The 17371-nt window shown below is 37.5% G+C and overlaps 1 protein-coding gene across 1 annotated transcript in view; it reads left to right on the top strand.

Annotated features, from left to right (window-relative positions):
* Positions 1 to 17371, top strand: part of KCTD18 (potassium channel tetramerization domain containing 18) — a 30752-nt gene that overhangs the window by 10525 nt on the left and 2856 nt on the right. The window contains exons 4-6 of the mRNA XM_081241814.1: positions 102 to 295; positions 1389 to 1483; positions 7373 to 7475. Of these exons, the coding sequence (XP_081097940.1) occupies positions 102 to 295; positions 1389 to 1483; positions 7373 to 7475 (392 nt within the window). The remainder of the gene's footprint in view (positions 1 to 101; positions 296 to 1388; positions 1484 to 7372; positions 7476 to 17371) is intronic.

Genomic DNA, 17371 nt, shown 5'->3' with positions numbered 1-17371 from the left:
GACCAGCTGAAATTACAACTTTACATGAAAGTAATAGAGAAAATTCATTTTTACTTTACTCCAGAATTAAATTCAAATTTTATATATTTTTTTTGCCCCAGGCTTTAACAGACTTCTGTGATTCCTATGGTTTAGTTTGCAATAAACCAACAGTTTGGGTTCTCCACTATCTTAACACATCTGGTGCAAGCTGTGAGAGTAGAATTATTGGTGTATATTCCACAAAAACTGATGGAACAGATGCAATTGATAAGCAGCTGGGAGGAAGAATTCACAGTAAAAGCATTTTTAAAAGGTATGTCTGCGTTTAAATATGAAAAGGAACAAAATTAAGTCTTGGTCTCTTCTAAGAGGTGTTACTGAATGGAATATGTGGTTGACTAGGAAAGAAGCCAGTACCTCTCAACAGACAGTGAATCTCATAGCTGTCGAGATAGGCCTGTTTCATGAGGTGGTTGTAATTCAGACCATTTCACATCTGTATAAGCAATAGGCCATCTACTTGGTCTAGTACAGTGGTTCTCAACTGGGAGTGGTCATCAGAATCCCCTGAGAGGCATTATAAAAAGAGAAAAGAAAGAAAGAAAAGAAAAGCCACATGCCTGGGTATCTCCCCTCCACTATAGTCCAGGGACAGAAGCCTGGCCTAGAAGTCAGCAGGCCCACTGAAGGATCCAGGACTGGCCTGTGTCTTGGTGTCCTGGTTTGAGAAATGCTGAAAGACTTTTCATCTGGTCCCTCCCAACTTTAAAATTCTATGCCTTGAACATGTTAAATTCTTAAGGGTTATTCTGTTCATATTTTCCCTGTAATCTCATTTATACTAGTCAATTCACTTAGCAAAAATTTTTTTTTAATTCTCTGAGATATTGGATTGGGTCACATGTCAGTGACTAATGCATGACCACATGAGCTTGCTGTTTAGATAATTAATATGTTATCATTTTCTGAATTCTTTACAGGCAGGGATGTTTATATATGATATATAAGTGCCTGACATAGTGCTAGGAAAGTTTTAGTCAAAGTTGAATCTTTTCTAACTTTACTGGAGTTAGGTGATTTTTTTAAGAAAACCAATTTAAGGATTTGTTGATTTGTCTGCACAGTTTATATTGTGGAATTAACAAATACTTTACCGCAGTAAAAAAAAGATCAAATGTAGGTTAGTACGTAAGTATAGTATATTATACTCATCTAGTATGTCGTATATAGAATATATATATATATACATATATATATACTTAAGGATCACAGAAGAACAACTACTCATTACCTACATATTTTTTTCCTTAGTTAACAAGCACTTATTGAGTGTCTATTAGCTGTATATATGTATACACATTCATACCTAGGTAGTATATTTTCATTACCTTTTGTAATATTTCTAGGGAGGCAGGAAATAATGTTCAGTATATTTGGAGCTATTATTCAGTAGCAGAATTGAAGAAAATGATGGATGCCTTTGATGCCTGGGAAGGAAAAGGTACAGTACAATTCTTTCATTTCATGGCAGAAAGTAGACTTTTCCTTAATAAGACAAAGCAAGTTCAAATACAGCATTTCTTTTTTTGAGAAAATGTTTTTGGTGTGGGTCCAGGTAGTTGTCACCTTATAGTAACACTGAGGCAGTTTACTTACAAATTTTTAAACCCCATGAGTTGCTAGATATTATTAATAATCTATAATACAGTAACCTAAAATACACTTTTGTTAGTTATGCTTATTTAGTTCAATTTAAAAAGAGTTTCTGGGGCTTCCCTGGTGGCGCAGCGGTTAAGAATCCGCCTGCCAATGCAGGGGACACGGGTTCAAGCCCTGGTCCAGGAAGATCCCACCTGCCACAGAGCAACTAAGCCCGTGCGCCACAACTACTGATGCCCACGCGCCTAGAGCCCGTGCTCCACAACAAGAGAAGCCACTACAATGATAAGCCCGCGCACCACAATGAAGAGTAGCCTGCGCACCACAACAAAGAGTAGCCCCCGCTTGCCGCAACTAGAGACTGCCCGCGCCCAGCAACAAAGACCCAACACAGCCAAAAATAAATAAATAAATTTATTACAAAAATAATAATAAAAAGAGTTTCTGTAGCACCTACCGTGTACCTAGCATTGTCCTAGGAAGTATACCTCTAAATTAAGCATAAAATGTGTAATCAAAAAAAAAAAAGAGAGAGAGAGAAAATGAAAATAATGCTGGGAAGATATCTAAAGAGCCCTTAGAAAACAAATATTCTTTAAATGCACACTTTGAAATTTGACTATCTTTACCAAGCTGCTTATGTGAGTTGATAATAGTAATGCTGCTTGATATTCAGTGTGATATGTAGTTTACATTCAGTATCTCTTAGTCCTAAAACAACCCTGTATGCTGTTTACGATTTTATTGATGAGGAAAAGAAGTCTCAGAGAGACATGCCACTTGCTTAAAGATCACAGAGGGTTAACTGTTCTACGCCTAAGGTTTTTTTTCTTAATTAACATGTATTGAGTGTCAATTAGGTGCAAGCACTATAATGAAGTCCTAAAATTGTCCAAAGATAAATAAGACACATCTCAGTCCTCAAATGAGCTTAAAAGCTGGTAGAGACAGACATTGCAAGTCATGTAAGATTGAATAAGGAAAGGAAAAGGCTTTTTAAAACTCTCTATCAGCTGTTCCTCTTTCAGGCAGGGAGCTAGTACCAACCCTTTTTTTCCTCAACTTTGCCCCACTCACTTTTCCTCCTTTTCCTTTTCATATCATGCCCCTCAAACAGATAGGATGAAGTGTGTTGAACAAAATGCTATTCTCTTTAAGCTTATTACTTCAGATTTAATTGACTTTGAGACACTTGGGCTTAAGTTGAAGAACAACCCCCCTGGTGTTCTTGTCTCCTTTTGTGCCGCTGGACTAGCAGGCTGCCTGGGAAGCTTTGGGAGGGCCTGGCTGGGATTCTTTCTCCACTGACTCAGGAAGCTGGAGCAGAGAGCTGGGATCACTGACTTTAACAAAGCGTGTGACTGATTTTAACTTTTTAGAAAGCATGTAATAGAGTATCATTGTTATCTAACAAAGTTCTGGAAGGCCTGTGGAAAGCCATAATACACGAAACAGAAGTAAGGAAAGAACTGTTGAAAGGAAGAAGACAGTTATTGTTATTTGTGGACAATATGTCTTTGTAGAAAACCGGAAAAGAATCGACTAAAGGTATTTCAAATGATGAGTTTAGTAGACTAAACTAGCTAGATACAATATAAATAAAGATTAGCAGCTTACTTATGGTAAATTAATTAGAAATTATAGGAGAAAATCCCATTCACAATAGCAATAAACAAAATGAAATAACTAGGCTGCCCCACCAAGAAATGCTTGGGTCCTTTATGAAGAAAACTGCTAAAATGTATTTATCTGTCCATCCATCCATCCATCCATCTATAAAAAAGAAGAGATGAAGATTACTGTGAGACATACCATGATCCTGAATGGGAAATCTGAATATTATAAAGATGTCAGTGTTTCTCAGATTAAATTATAGGTTTAACACAATTCCTACCAAAATATCAATGGACCTCTTTGGGAATCTTGAGGAAATGATTCTAGAATTCCTTTGAAAGAATAAACATGTGAAATACCCAAAAGCATTTTGGGAAGTAGAAGTCATTAGAGAGATGAGTTTAACTCTGTTTGATGGTAAAAATACTATATGTAGCTCTATACTAATAAAACCATGTCTCTCTGGTACAAGAATAGATGCAGAGATCAGGAATAAAATCCATTAAATTTATAAGAATAAAATTACTATGTGATAAGAAAGCATTAAATGCCAATTAAAAAGGATAGATTATTTGAGAAATATGCTTGGGAGAAAAACAGAACTTTAACCTCACATCATTTATGAAAATAATCCCAGGTAGATTTATGAATGAAAAATGAAACTATTATAGACTATAATGAAATGTAAGCAAATAACTGATTTCTTAATAGGGGAAGAAATTATAAGCATAAAATAAAACGTAAAGACAAATTTGATTACATAATATTTAATATATTAACTTTAAAACATAAAACATTATAAATAAAATTTAGAAACTAATAAAAAAACTTGGATAAAAGTGTTGCATTAACTGGACAAAGATTATCCTTATAATAAAGAGGATTTATTTAAATTGATTAGAAAACCAGCTCAACCCTACTACAAATAAATGTATAAGGTTCATGGCCATAAAATTCCCAGAAAAGGAAATAAACGTGGCAGAGGTTCAAACTCATTATCAATGAACTATACATTAAATGAGAACTATTTTTTTATATACCAGATTAGTAAAGATCTCATGAATTCTTGGCAGGAATAAAATTCATATTACTTTTTTTGGAAATAATTTATCAGTATGTATCAATAGCATCAAAATTGTTCATATTCTTTGAGCCAATAATTCTACTTCTAGAAGTCTACCTTAAAGACATAATCAAATGCAGACAAACGCTTGTGAACAGAGATGTTCAACTAAACATTATTCATAATAGGGAAAAAATAAAAGCAATCTAAATGTCTATAATACAGGGTTAAATACATATTGGCACATCCACAGGTTATAGATGAGTATAGCTATTAAAATTATTTTGAGGGAATTCCTGGGTGGTCTTTTGGTTAGGACTCCACGCATCCACTGCAGGGAACATGGGTTCAATCCCTGGTTGAGGAACTAAGATCCCGCATGCTGCATGGCTGAAAAAATAATAATGATAAAATAAAATAAAATAATTTTGAAAAACTTTTTACGTTGATGAGTGCCCGTGATAAAGTAAGAAATGGTCAAAAGCAGGAAACAAAATTAAATACAATGTGTTTTCAATTATGTGCATATCATACAAATAGAAAAAATACTGGAATGAGATACATCAAAATGTCATGAGCCATGATTCCTAGTTTTAGGATTAGAAGTGATTTTTATTTTTTTTTATATATACTTTTCTATATTTTCCAAGTTTTGTACAATGAATGTGAATTATAGGCAGGAAAAAAAATGAAAGTCTTAAAAACAAGTTGCAGTATATCCATTTAATGGAATACTCAGAAATAAAAAGAGATGATTATTGATACATATATCAACATGGATGAATCTTCAAAACATCATGGTAAAGAAGCCAGACACAAAAGGCTATGTGGTGTATGATTCCATTTATATGATACTTTGGAAAAGGCAAAACTAAGGAATGGAGGGCAGGGCATCAACTGTAGAAGGGTAGGAGGGAACTTTTGGGGGATGATAGAAATGTTCTGTATCTTGATTGTGGCCATAGTTACATGACTGTATACATCTGTCAAAACTCAGTGTACTTAAAAAGAGTGAATTTTATTTTATGTAAATTATATCTCAATAAACCTGACTTTAAAATAAAAGTTAATGGATGAGATTTGGTGATGTTTTTGTAGCATAAGTAGGTTTGGGAGTATGATCAAGCAGTTCTAGAAAGTTGTTGTCTTAAAATGAGGTTCATAGACTTCGAGTATTTGGACATGTCTATTATATATAATAATATATGTGCCCAGCTTGCTAAGTTGTTTGTTATTACTAGCCCTTTAATGATTAAAAAAGAAGACACCAAGTTCCTTCTTGGGACTTAAAGGTTACTGTTGTTTTTAATACCAAGCAGTTTTTACTTAGCATCATTCTTTAAGCCTTTTTTAATGTGTCTATATATAATTTTTATGGTTCTTTTTTTAAAAAATGAGGTGAAATTCATACAACATAGAATTAATTACAGTATACATTTCAGTGACATTTGCTACATTAACAGTGTGTGTAACCAGCACCTCTATTTAGTTCCAAAACACTTCTGTCACCCCAAAAGGAAACCCAGTATCCATTAAGCAGTTACTCTGCATTTCCCTCTCCCCTCAGCCCCTGGCAACTACCAGTCTGCTCTCTGTCTCAGTGGATTTGTGTATTCTGGATATTTATATAAATGGAATCATACAATATATAACCTTTTGTGTCTGGCTTCTTTCACTTAGCCAAAGGTTTTTAAGCTTCATAAGAATACATTTTCAGGGACTTCCCTGGTGGCACAGTGGTTAAGAATCCACCTGCCAATGCAGGGGACACAGGTTCGTTCCCTGGTCCGGGAAGATCCCACATGCCGCGGAGCAGCTAAGCCTGTGCGCCGCAACTACTGAGCCTGCGCTCTAGAGCCCGCGAGCCACAACTACTGAGCCCACGTGCCACAGCTACTGTAGCCCACGCACCTAGAGCCTGTGCTCCACAACAAGAGAAGCCACTGCACTGAGAAGCCCACGCAGCACCACGAAGAGCAGCCCCTGCTCGCTGCAACCACAGAAAGCCCACGCACAGCAACGAAGACCCAACACAGCCAAAAATAAATAAAAAAAAAAAAAGGAATACGTTTTCAGGTTTCAATCAGAAACATATCAAACTATTATATATAGAATGGATAAACAACAAGGTCCTATTGTATAGCACAGGGAACTGTATTCAATATCCTGTGATAAACCATAATGGAAAAGAATATGAAAAAATATATATATACACATATGTATGTATGTATAACTGAATCACTTTGCTGTACAGCAGAAATTAACAAAACATTGTAAATCAACTATACTTCAATAGAATAAATTTAAACAAAGAAACATATCAGATTTAAAAATTAAGTGAATTTGACTGGAATCTTGGCCTGCCACATTAACACAGATTATTCTTGTTTGAAAAGATGCCTATAAGGTATTGATACCTCATATTCATATAGTGGTTGCCTCTTACAGAGTGGTTCACAAAATTTATCTGATTTGATGATTGCAGCAACCTAGTGAGGTAGACAGGGCAAGTGTTAGAACCCCTACTGTCCAATCCTTTCACATTACTACCAACACTATGACTTATAATAAAGGCACCTAACATCTCTTGAGTGCTAAGTCTGTGCCAGGCCCTGTTCTAGGCATTTTGTTTTTATTTTCTCATTTAATCATCGCAGCAAGGTATGTACTATTATTGTCATCATTTCACAGATGAGAAAATTTTCCCAAGGTGATATGATTAGTGAATGACAGAAATGGGATCCAGACCTAGGCAGTTTTGGCTCCAGTGCCTGTGCCCTTAACCAGCATACACTCAGTTGCCCAAGGTCTGTATAGCCACCTCTGGTTATCAGTGGCAGAGCTGGGGCGGCTGGTAGCCAGCTCTTTCTGGACCCAGATCATGAGCTGTGCCACTATTGCCCTGGCTCTTCTTGGGAGCACTTCCTGCTTATATTTCTCTTCATCAAATGGGAGTCATGAACCTTAAACTTTATCTGGCTGGTCTTATACAAAAGTGTTGCTGAGGCTTTGGCAGTGGACAGTGGTTCTCTAAATTGTCTTTTTATCTTCCAGGTGTTAGCTACTGGCGGGTGCCTCATGAACTGATAGAATGTTGGACTCTGGAAGAGCGGCCTTTACATGGAAGCCTGCGTCACATGGCCCCAATTCGAAAGAGGTTATCTGTTCTTTGTTGATTTTTTAAAAAATTAATCTATGACCTATATTTTTACTGCCTCTACTGGGGGAGTGAATAATGGTTCTTGACTTCATTGAGCTTATTAATCACCTAGGTGAATATTCTGCCTTACCATCAAAGTATAAATCTTTATTTATTTATTTATTTTTGGCTGCATTGGGTCTTTGTTGCTGAGTGCGGGCTTTCTCTAGTTGCAGTGAGCGGGGGCTACTCTTCGCTGCGGTGCACAGGCTTCTCTGCGGTGGCTTCTCTTGTTGCGGAGCACGGGCTCTAGGTGTGCGGGCTTCAGTAGTTGTGGCACATGGGCTCAGTAGTTGTGGCTTGCGGGCTCTAGAGCGCAGGCTCAGTAGTTGTGGTGCACGGGCCTAGTTGCTCCACGGCATGTGGAATCTTCCCAGACCAGGGCTTGAACCTGTGTCCCCTGCACTGGCAGGTGGATTCTGAACCACTGCATCACCAGGCAAGCCCCAAAATGTAAATCTTGAGGGAATACCCTGGCAGTCAGTGGTTAGGACTCTGCGCTCTCACTGCCGAGAGCCCGGGTTCAATCCCTGGTCGGGGAACTAAAATCCCACAAGCCGTGTGGCATGGCCAGAAAAAAAAAATTAAATGCAAAGTTACCAGAACTATGTAAAAAGTGGAAGTAATTCTTTAAAACTGAGTTATGTGGTATGTTCTTTTGGGGAGAGTATGATTTTAAAAATACTGGGCTTCCCTGGTGGCGCAGTGGTTGAGAGTCCGTCTGCCGATGCAGGGGACACGGGTTCGTGCCCCGGTCCGGGAAGACCCCACATGCCGTGGAGCGGCTGGGCCTGTGAGCCATGGCCGCTGAGCCTGCGCATCCGGAGCCTGTGCTCCGCAACGGGAGAGGCCACAACAGTGAGAGGCCCGCATACCGCAAAAAAAAAAAAAAAAAAAAAATACTACTGGACACAGTGGGAATGCTGTGGTAAGTGTTTTTCCCCACTAAAGTGAAATCCCAGACTTTACTGGCAATAGTCAAGAAATTTATTAGACTTAATATTTGAAATTTCCTGTGATTTATTCTGAATCCCTTTCTCCTTCCTGTTACCACAAATAACATTTTTATTTAGCAGTATTATCTTGTGTTCTATGAAATCATTAGCACTGAATTCACTCCACATCTGTGTCTTTCACTGTGGTTTAAATACATTTAAAGTTATATTTCATTTTCATTGTCTGGGTAGTATTCATGACTTTCAGACATTCTGATTTCTTGATCATCTATTCTAGAATTTGATTCAGTGCCCGTATGAAATTTCAGACTGCTTTCTTACTTTTGCCCTCTAGATCTTTCACAGAGGTGCAGAGAATTTTATTCAGTTTTTAGTAGTAAATCATATGTTAAAGCAGATCTTTTTGCTTAAAGGCTCTCATTTTATTATCATTATTTATTTTGGTGTTCGGACTTATAGTTAGCAAATATTATTTGGGTCTAGAGCAGTAGTTCTCCATTGGGGGCAGTTTTGTTCCCCAGGGGATATATTTGGTAACGTTTGGAGACACTGTCAGGTGGGGGATGTTGCTGGCATCCAGAGGGTAGAGGCCAGGGTTGCTTCTAAACGTCCTAGAATGCAGAGGGCAGCCCCCCCATGACAAAGAATTGTTGAATCCCAAATGGCAATAGTGCTCAGGTGGAGCAGCCTTGGACTAGAGTCCAGTGGAAGATGTGTACAAAATATAAAGCAAGCAGAAATGGTTTTATGGAAACTCTCCTCTGTGTTAGTTGTCTTTTTCCTCTGGGATTTTATTAAGCATCATTTTTGATTCACGGACCAGGTAATGGTGACTTAGAAGCACTTGTGAGGTCCCAAAGAACCATTTCTCACCTACAAAATTTTAGTTATGTTCAGTAGAGTTTTGAGGTTGAATATATTATATTATATTTCAAATCACTATGCTATTATGATCCCATTTCCAAAAATCAGAGTTCAGTATCTTATATTTGCCTCTGAAAACACAACAGTGCTGAGTCAGAGGGAGAAGACTTGGAGGATTGCCATTACACATGTTCAGAAGGTGATCTTCCTGAAGTGAAACTGATGGAAGCAGTGGAAAGAGCAGGCAGGCTTTTGACAGTGGCTGCTTGACAGTTTGACAGTTTTAAGGTCATTTAAAATAATGTTCCATGCGATTTTTTTCCTTCATTTTGTTGATATAGTGTATCATATTGACTGATTTGTGGATGTTGAACCATCCTTGCATCCCTGGAGTAAATCATCATGTGTGTTCCTTTTAATGTATTGTTGAATTCAGTTTGCTAGTATTTTTTTTTTTGAGGATTTTTTGCATTTATGTTCATCAGGGATATTGGTGTGTAATTTTCTTGTGGCATCCTTGTCTGGTTTTGGTATCAGGGTACTACTGGCCTTAATGAATTTGAGAGTTCCCTCCTCTTTTATTTTTTGGAAGTGTTTGAGAGGGACTGGTGTTAATTCTTTGAAGAATTGGTTTGGTAGAATTCACCAGTGAAGCTGTCTGGTCCTGAACTTTTGTTTGTTAGGAGATTTCAATCTCCTTAGTAGTCATTGGTCTGTTCAGATTTTCTATTTCATCATGATTTAGTCTTGGTAGGTTGTATGCTTTTAGGAATTAATCCATTTCTTCTAGGTTGTCCAATTTGTTGGCATGTAATTGTTCATAGTAGCCTCTTATTATCCTTTGTATGTCTATGGCATCAGTTTCACCATCTCCTCTTTCATTTCTGATTTTGAGTTCTCTCTTTTTTTCTTGGTGAATCTAGCTAAAGGTTTGTCAGTTTTGTTTATCTTTTTAAAAAAATCAGCTGTTTTATTGATCTTTCCTATTGTCTTTTTAGTCTCTATTTCATTCATTTCTATTCTAATCTTTGTTATTTCCTTCCTTCTACTAACTTTTGTTTGATCTTTTTCTAGTTCCTTGAGGTGTAAAGTTAGGTTGTTTATTTGAGATTTATCCTATTTCTTGAGGTAAACATTGCTATGAACTCTCTTAGAACTGCTTTCACTGCATCCCACAAATTTTGGTATGTTACATTTCCATTTTTATTTGTCTCAAGGTATTTTTTGATTTCTCTTTTGATTTCTTCTTTGACCCATTGGTTGTTCAGTAACATGTTGTTTAACCTCTATGTATTTGTGAATTTTCCAGTTTTCTTTGTGTAATTAATTTCTAGTTTCATACCATTGTGGTCAGAAAAGGAGCTTGATATGATTTCAGTTGTCTTAAACTTACTGAGACTCGTATTGTAGCCTAACACATGATCTATCATGGAAAATGTTCCATGTGCACCTGAGAAGATTGTGTACTATGTTATTTTTGGATGGAATGTTCTGTAAATATCTGTTAAGTCCATCTGGCCTAACATGTCATTTAAGGCCAATGTTTCCTTATTGATTTTCTATCTGTAGGATCTATCCATTGATGTAAGTGGGGTACTGAAGTTCCCCACTATTATCGTATTGCTCTCTGTTTCTTCCTTTAGTTCTGTTAATATTTGCCTTATTTTTTAGGTGCTCCTATTTTGGGTGCATTAATATTTACAAATGTTATATCCTCTTGTTGGATTGACCTTTTTAAGATTATGTAATACCTTTTCTGTCTCTTATTACAGTCTTTGTTTTAAAGTCTGTTTTATCTGATATAAGTATAGCTACTCCAGCTTTCTTTTGGTTTCTTGTGGTTTGCATGGAATATCTTTTCCCATCCCTTCACTTTCAGTCTGTATGTGTCCTTACACTTAAGTGAGTCTTTTGTGGGCAGCATATAGATGGGTCTTATTTTTTGATCTGTTTAGCCACTCTGTGAATTTTGTCCATTTGCATTTAAAGTAATTATTGATAGGTATGTACTTATTTCCATTTTGTTGATTGTTTTCTTATTGTTCTTATAGTTCCTCTCTGTTCCTTTCTTCTCCTGCTCTCTTCCTTTATGGTTTGATACTTCCTTTAGTGGTATGATTATATTCCTTTCTCTTTATCTTTTGTGTATTTACTATAAGTTTTTGCTTTGTGGTTACCATGAGGCTTACATATAATAACTTATATCTATAACAGTCTGTTTTAAGTTGATAACAACTTAAGTTTGATTCCATTGTAAAGCTCAACATTATACTATCCCCTGCCACGTTTTAGGTTTTTGGTGTCATATTTTATATCTTTTTATATTGTGTATTCCATAACTAATTATTGTAATCATAGTCATTTTTATTACTTTTTTCTTTTAACCTTTATACTAGCTTTATAAGTGATTAATATACTACCTTTACTATATATTTACCTTTCCAGTGAGATTTATTCTTTCATATGTGTTGTTACTAATTAGTGCCCTTTCTTTTCAGCTTAAAGAAGTCCCTTTAACATTTCTTGTAAGGCCAGTTTAGTGGTGATGAGCTCCTTTAGCTTTTGTTTGTCTGGAAAACTCTTTATTATTCCTTCAATTCTGAATGGTAATTTTATTGGGTAGAGTATTCTTGGTTGGATTTTTTTCTTTTACTACTTTGAATATATCATGCCACTCCTTTCTGGCCTGCAAAATTTCTGCTGAAAATCTCCTGATGGTCTTATGGGGGTTCCTTTGTATATAACAAGTTATTTTTCTCTCGCTGTTTTTAAGATTTTCTCCTTGTCTTTCACTTTTGACATTTTAATTATAATGTGTCTTAGTGTGGGTCTCTTTGGGTTCATCTTTTTTGGAATTCTCTGGACTTCCTGGATCTGGATGTCTCTTTCCTTTCTCAGCTATATAGTTTTCAGCTATTATTTATTCAAATAAGATTTCTTCTCCTTTCTCTCTCTCTCTTCTTCTGGGAGCCCTATAATGTGAATGTTAGTCCATTTGATGTTGTCCCGTAAGTCCCTTAAATTATCTTCACTTTTTTCCATTCTTTTTCTTTATTCCTGCTCTGATTGGGTGAATTCCACTGCCCTGCCTTTGAGTTGACTGATCCTTTCTTCTGCTTCATCTGGTCTGCTGTTGAACCCCTCTAGTGTGTTTATCAGTTCAGTTGTTGTATTCTACAGTTCTGTGACTTCTATTTGGTACTTTCTTATATTTTTCATCTCTTTGTTGAAGTTCTCACTGTGTCCATTCATTCTTCTCCCCAGTTTGGTGAGCATTTTTATGACCATTATTGAATTCCTTCTCAGCTAAATTACTTATCTTTGTTTAATTAAGGTTTTTTCCTGAGATTTTATCTTGTTCTTTCATTTGGAACATATTCCTCAGTTTCTTCATTTTACTTGACTCTCTGTGTTGGTTTCTATACAGTAGATGAAACAACCACCTCACTCAGTTTTGAAAGAGTAGCCTTGTGCAGAGGATGAACCTTATTGTTTGGCCCTGCCCCAGCTCTTAGTTGACTGTCAAACCTTTGCGACTGTCCAAGCAGCCTATTATATTTTTAATAGCTCCCAGTAGTTGAGGATGAGCCAAGACCTGTCAGTGTCCCAAAGGGGAGGATCTCATCACCTAGATTGAGGCTGCTTGGAAGCCAGACCCTCAGGCAGCAGCTTTTAGAGCTTTACAAATATATACAGTCCTGTGGGACTGCAAGTGTAAGCTCTGCTGGCCAACAGAGCCAGGCAATCTGAAGATGCCCCCTTGGTGGCACCTGCAAAAATCGGGGTTCCAGCTGAGTGTATAAGCTCTTTTCAGAAAGATTCTGAGGAGCTGGATCAAGGCAGAGAGAGAGAGCACCAAGATGGCATTCACAGCCTATGTTCCTTGAGAGCAGCTCTGTTTGGCAATACATATGTGCCAAACCTGAGGCCTGCCCCTCAGGCCAAAGCACTAGGACAAGCAAAAAGGCCTCCTTTGCAGAAAGACTGGGGGATGTTCCTCAGTCTGTTGTCTGTGCAGTGTCCTGTAGATGTTAGCCCGCCAGGAACCATCTCTCTGATTGCCACAGTCCCATGGGACTCAGGAATGCAAGCCCCACCAGCCACCAGAGCCAGGGGATCAAGGGATCAAGGGGCATGCTGTGGGTGGCAAATACAAAAACCAGGGCACCAGATGCATGTAAATTTCCCCTTCAGGAGACACTGGCACTTTGGAGTGTGGCAGAAGGTGGGTGCGAAGATAGCACCCACCCTACGAGGTCTCTGTGAAAGATTATAGTCAGCCCCTAGATGCATGTTTAATTAGAAGTCTGCCCCTCAGGCTGCAGTCAGGATGATCAGCTAACAGACCTCCTTCACGGAAAGACTGAGCTTCTGGGTCTGTTGCCTCTTGTTGTGTCCTGGGGTGATGGCTGTTTAAGAACTCTTTCTCCATTGGTTACAGTCCTGTGGGACCCACAAGCATAAGCCCTACTGGCCACCAGAGCCATGCAATGTAGAGGTGTCTCTTGGCAGCATTTGCAAAAATTGGGGTACCAGACAAGGCTATGAGCTCCTCTCTGGGTAACACCAATTGTTACAGTCCCATGGGACCAGGAATGCAAGCTCCACTGGCCTCCAGAGCCAGGCAATCAGGAGGTGTCCCCTGGCTAAGAGCCATAAAAAGTGAGGGTTCCAGACGAGTGTAAAAGCTCTCTTCCAGGAAATACTGGTGCTCTGGAGCACAGCAAAGGGAGAGCATGAAGATGGTACCTGCTAGTCTTCATTCCCAGAGAGTGTTCCAGCGGGCTTCTAGATGTGTGTGTTAAATTAGACACCTGCCCCTCAGGCCAGCACTTTTCTGTCAGCAGGTGAGCTACTTTACTATTTAAGTCTGGGTGCAATTGGCCGCCTTTGAACTGGGCCCTGGGGTGGGTGAATCTGAGCATGTGGACCCTTGAAGAGCTGTTTATCAGATTGCTATAGTCTTGTGGGCCTCAGGACTTGAACCCTGTTGATTTTCAAAGCTAAATGTTTTAGGGGCTCATCTCTCAAGTGCATGTCTTAAAAACTGGGGAGCCTGATGTGGGGTTTGAATCTTTCCCTCCTCAGGGAGAAGATGCAGGTTTTGACTTTCTTCCTGGTTGCGGATTACTGCATTGGGGGACGGGTTTATGGCAAGATTGTGTTCCAGCTTCTCCTACCTGCTTCAATGTTGTTTTCTTCTCATTTGCTCAATATGTAGTTGTCACTCAGCCGGCCTTTAGGTTTTATTTAAGAGGAAATTGTTCCATATATAACTGTAAACTCAGTGTGTCCATTGGAGGAGGTGAGTTCAGTATCTTCCTATATTGTCATCTTGAACTGGAAACAATCTATCAAATGGTTTTTATATCATATCAAAAATCATACGATCATCTCAATAGACGCAGAAAAGGTATTTGACAAAATTCAGCATCCATTTTCGATAAAAATTCTTAACAGAGCAGGTATAGTGAGGATGTACCTCAACATAATAAAGCCTTATATGACAAGCCTACAGCAAACATACTCAGTGGTGAGAAGCTCAAAGCGTTTCCTCTAAGATCAGGAACAAAATAAGGACCCCCACTCTCACTACTTTTACTAAACATAGTATTGGAAGTCCCAGCCAGAGCAATTAGGCAAGAAAAGTAAATTAAAAATATCCATATTGGAAAGGAAGAAGTAAAACTGTCACTCTTTGCAGATGACATGATATTATATATAGAAAACCGTAAATACTCCATCAAAAAACTGTTAGAACTAATAAACAAAATCCATACACAAAATTCTGTTGCATTTCTATGTGCTAATAATGAACTATTAGAAAGAGGAATTAAGAAAATCCAGTTTATGGTTGCATCAAAAAGAATAAAATGCCTAGGAATAAATTTAACCAAGGAGATAATAAAAAACCTGTATGTTGAAAACTGTAAGACGTTAATGAAAGCAATTGAAGAAGACACAAATAAATGGGAAGATAGTCCCTATTCATGAATTGGAAGAATTAATATTATTAAAATGCCTGTATTCCCCAAAGCAATATACAGATTCAGTGCGATCCCTATCAAAATTCCAATGACGTTGTTCACAGAAGTAGGACGAACAACCCTAAAATATGTATGGAGCCACAAAAGACCCTAAATAGCCAAAGCAGTCTTGAGAAAGAAGAACAAAGCTTAAGGCATCATGCTCCCTGATTTCAAACTATATTACAAAGCTATAGTAATTTAAATGGTATGGAATTGGCATAAAAACAGACACACAGATCAGTGGAACAGAAGAGAGAGACCAGAAATAAACCCATACATATAGGCCAACTGATTTACGGCAAAGGAGCCAAAAATATACGATGGAGAAAGGTGTCTTCAATAAACGGTGTTGGGAAAATTGGATATCCACATGCAAAAGAATGAAACTGGACCACTATCTTACACCATACTACACAAAAATTAACTCAAAATGGATTAAAGCCTTGAATGTAAACCATAAAACTCCTAGAAGAAAAAATAGGTGGTAAGCTCCTTGACACGGGTCTTAGTGATGATCTTTTAATCTGACATGAAAAGCAACAGAAGCAAAAATAAACAAGTGGGACTACATCAAACTAAAAAAGCTTCTGCACAGCAAAGGAAACCATCAACAAAATGAAAAGGCAAACTACTGGATGGTAGAAAATATCTGCAAATCATATATCTGATAAGGGGCTAATATCCAAAATATATAAAGAACTCATACAGCTCAATAGCAGAAAAACAAACAATCTGATTCAAAAATGGACAGAAGATCTGAATAAACATTTTTCCAAAGAAGACATATAGATGACCAATGGGTACATGAAAAGATGCTCAACATCATTAATCATCAGGGAAATGCAAATCAAAACCACAATGAGATATCACCTCATGCTTGTTAGAATGGCTGTCATCAATAAGACAGGAAATAAATGTTGGCAAGGATGTGGAAAAAAAGGAACCGTTGTGCACTGTTAGTGGGAATGTAAATTGGTGTAGCCACTATGGAAAATAATGTAAAAGTTCTTCAAAAAATTCTAAGTAGGACTAACATATGATCCAGCAATTCTACTTCTGGGTGTCTATCCAAAGAAAGCAAAAACACTGCTCATAAAGATATATGTATCCCCATGTTCACTGAAGCATTATTTACAATAGCCAAGATATAAAAACAACCTAAGTGTCCATTGATGGATGATGGTATAAAGAAATTGTGGTATGTGTGTGTATATATATATATTTGCAACAAATGGACCTTGAGGATATTATGCTAAGTGAAGTAAGTCAGACAGAGAAAGACAAATACGATATGAGCTGTCTTTTATGTGGAATCTTAAAAACAAACAACAAACAAACAAACAAAATCCAAAGCAAAAAAACAGGGAACTGATTGGTATTTGCCAGAGGTGGGGGGGGGGGCAGTGGGAGAAATGGGTGAACTGTTTTTTGTTTGTTTGTTTTAGTTTAAACAAAATGAATAAAAAATAAAATAAGGTAAAACAGTGTTTCCACTTCAGGCTTTTTATAGTGAATGGCAGCTCAGCTGAGGAATCTTTGAAGGTTTGTCCAATACTTTTCAAATTCAAAATACATCTAACTGTACCATGAGTTCGACTATTCTAGCAGTTCCCAAAATGTGTTCCATAGCATGCTAATTTTACTGGGTGCCAAAGGGTGCATTACAGAATGATTGGGAAATATGGATTCAACAAAGCTAAATAGGTGTCTTTACTATAGAATCTTTAATTTGTTAATATAGAATTTAAAGCTTTAGGGGGAGAATAAAATATGCAGTAGCATTTCTCAAGTTTATTTGTGAAACCCTTTTTTCCTCAGTAAATCTCTTGAAACTGCTATTCTGGGAAAAACAACTTGGGATACTCCTGGTTATCCTCTGGATCACATCAGAATTTGTGAGAACTGAGTAATGTGTTGTGTAATTCCAGTGTGACACTCCAAATTTTAACTTGCTGGTATTAACATTATGTGTGAGTTTGAAAGAGTGTATTCCAGTTGAAACAAT

Source organism: Mesoplodon bidens (assembly GCF_964165515.1).
Source record: "Mesoplodon bidens genome assembly, chromosome: 8".
NCBI classification, from domain to species: Eukaryota; Metazoa; Chordata; class Mammalia; order Artiodactyla; family Ziphiidae; genus Mesoplodon; species Mesoplodon bidens.
This window is presented reverse-complemented; position numbering and strand designations above follow the sequence as displayed.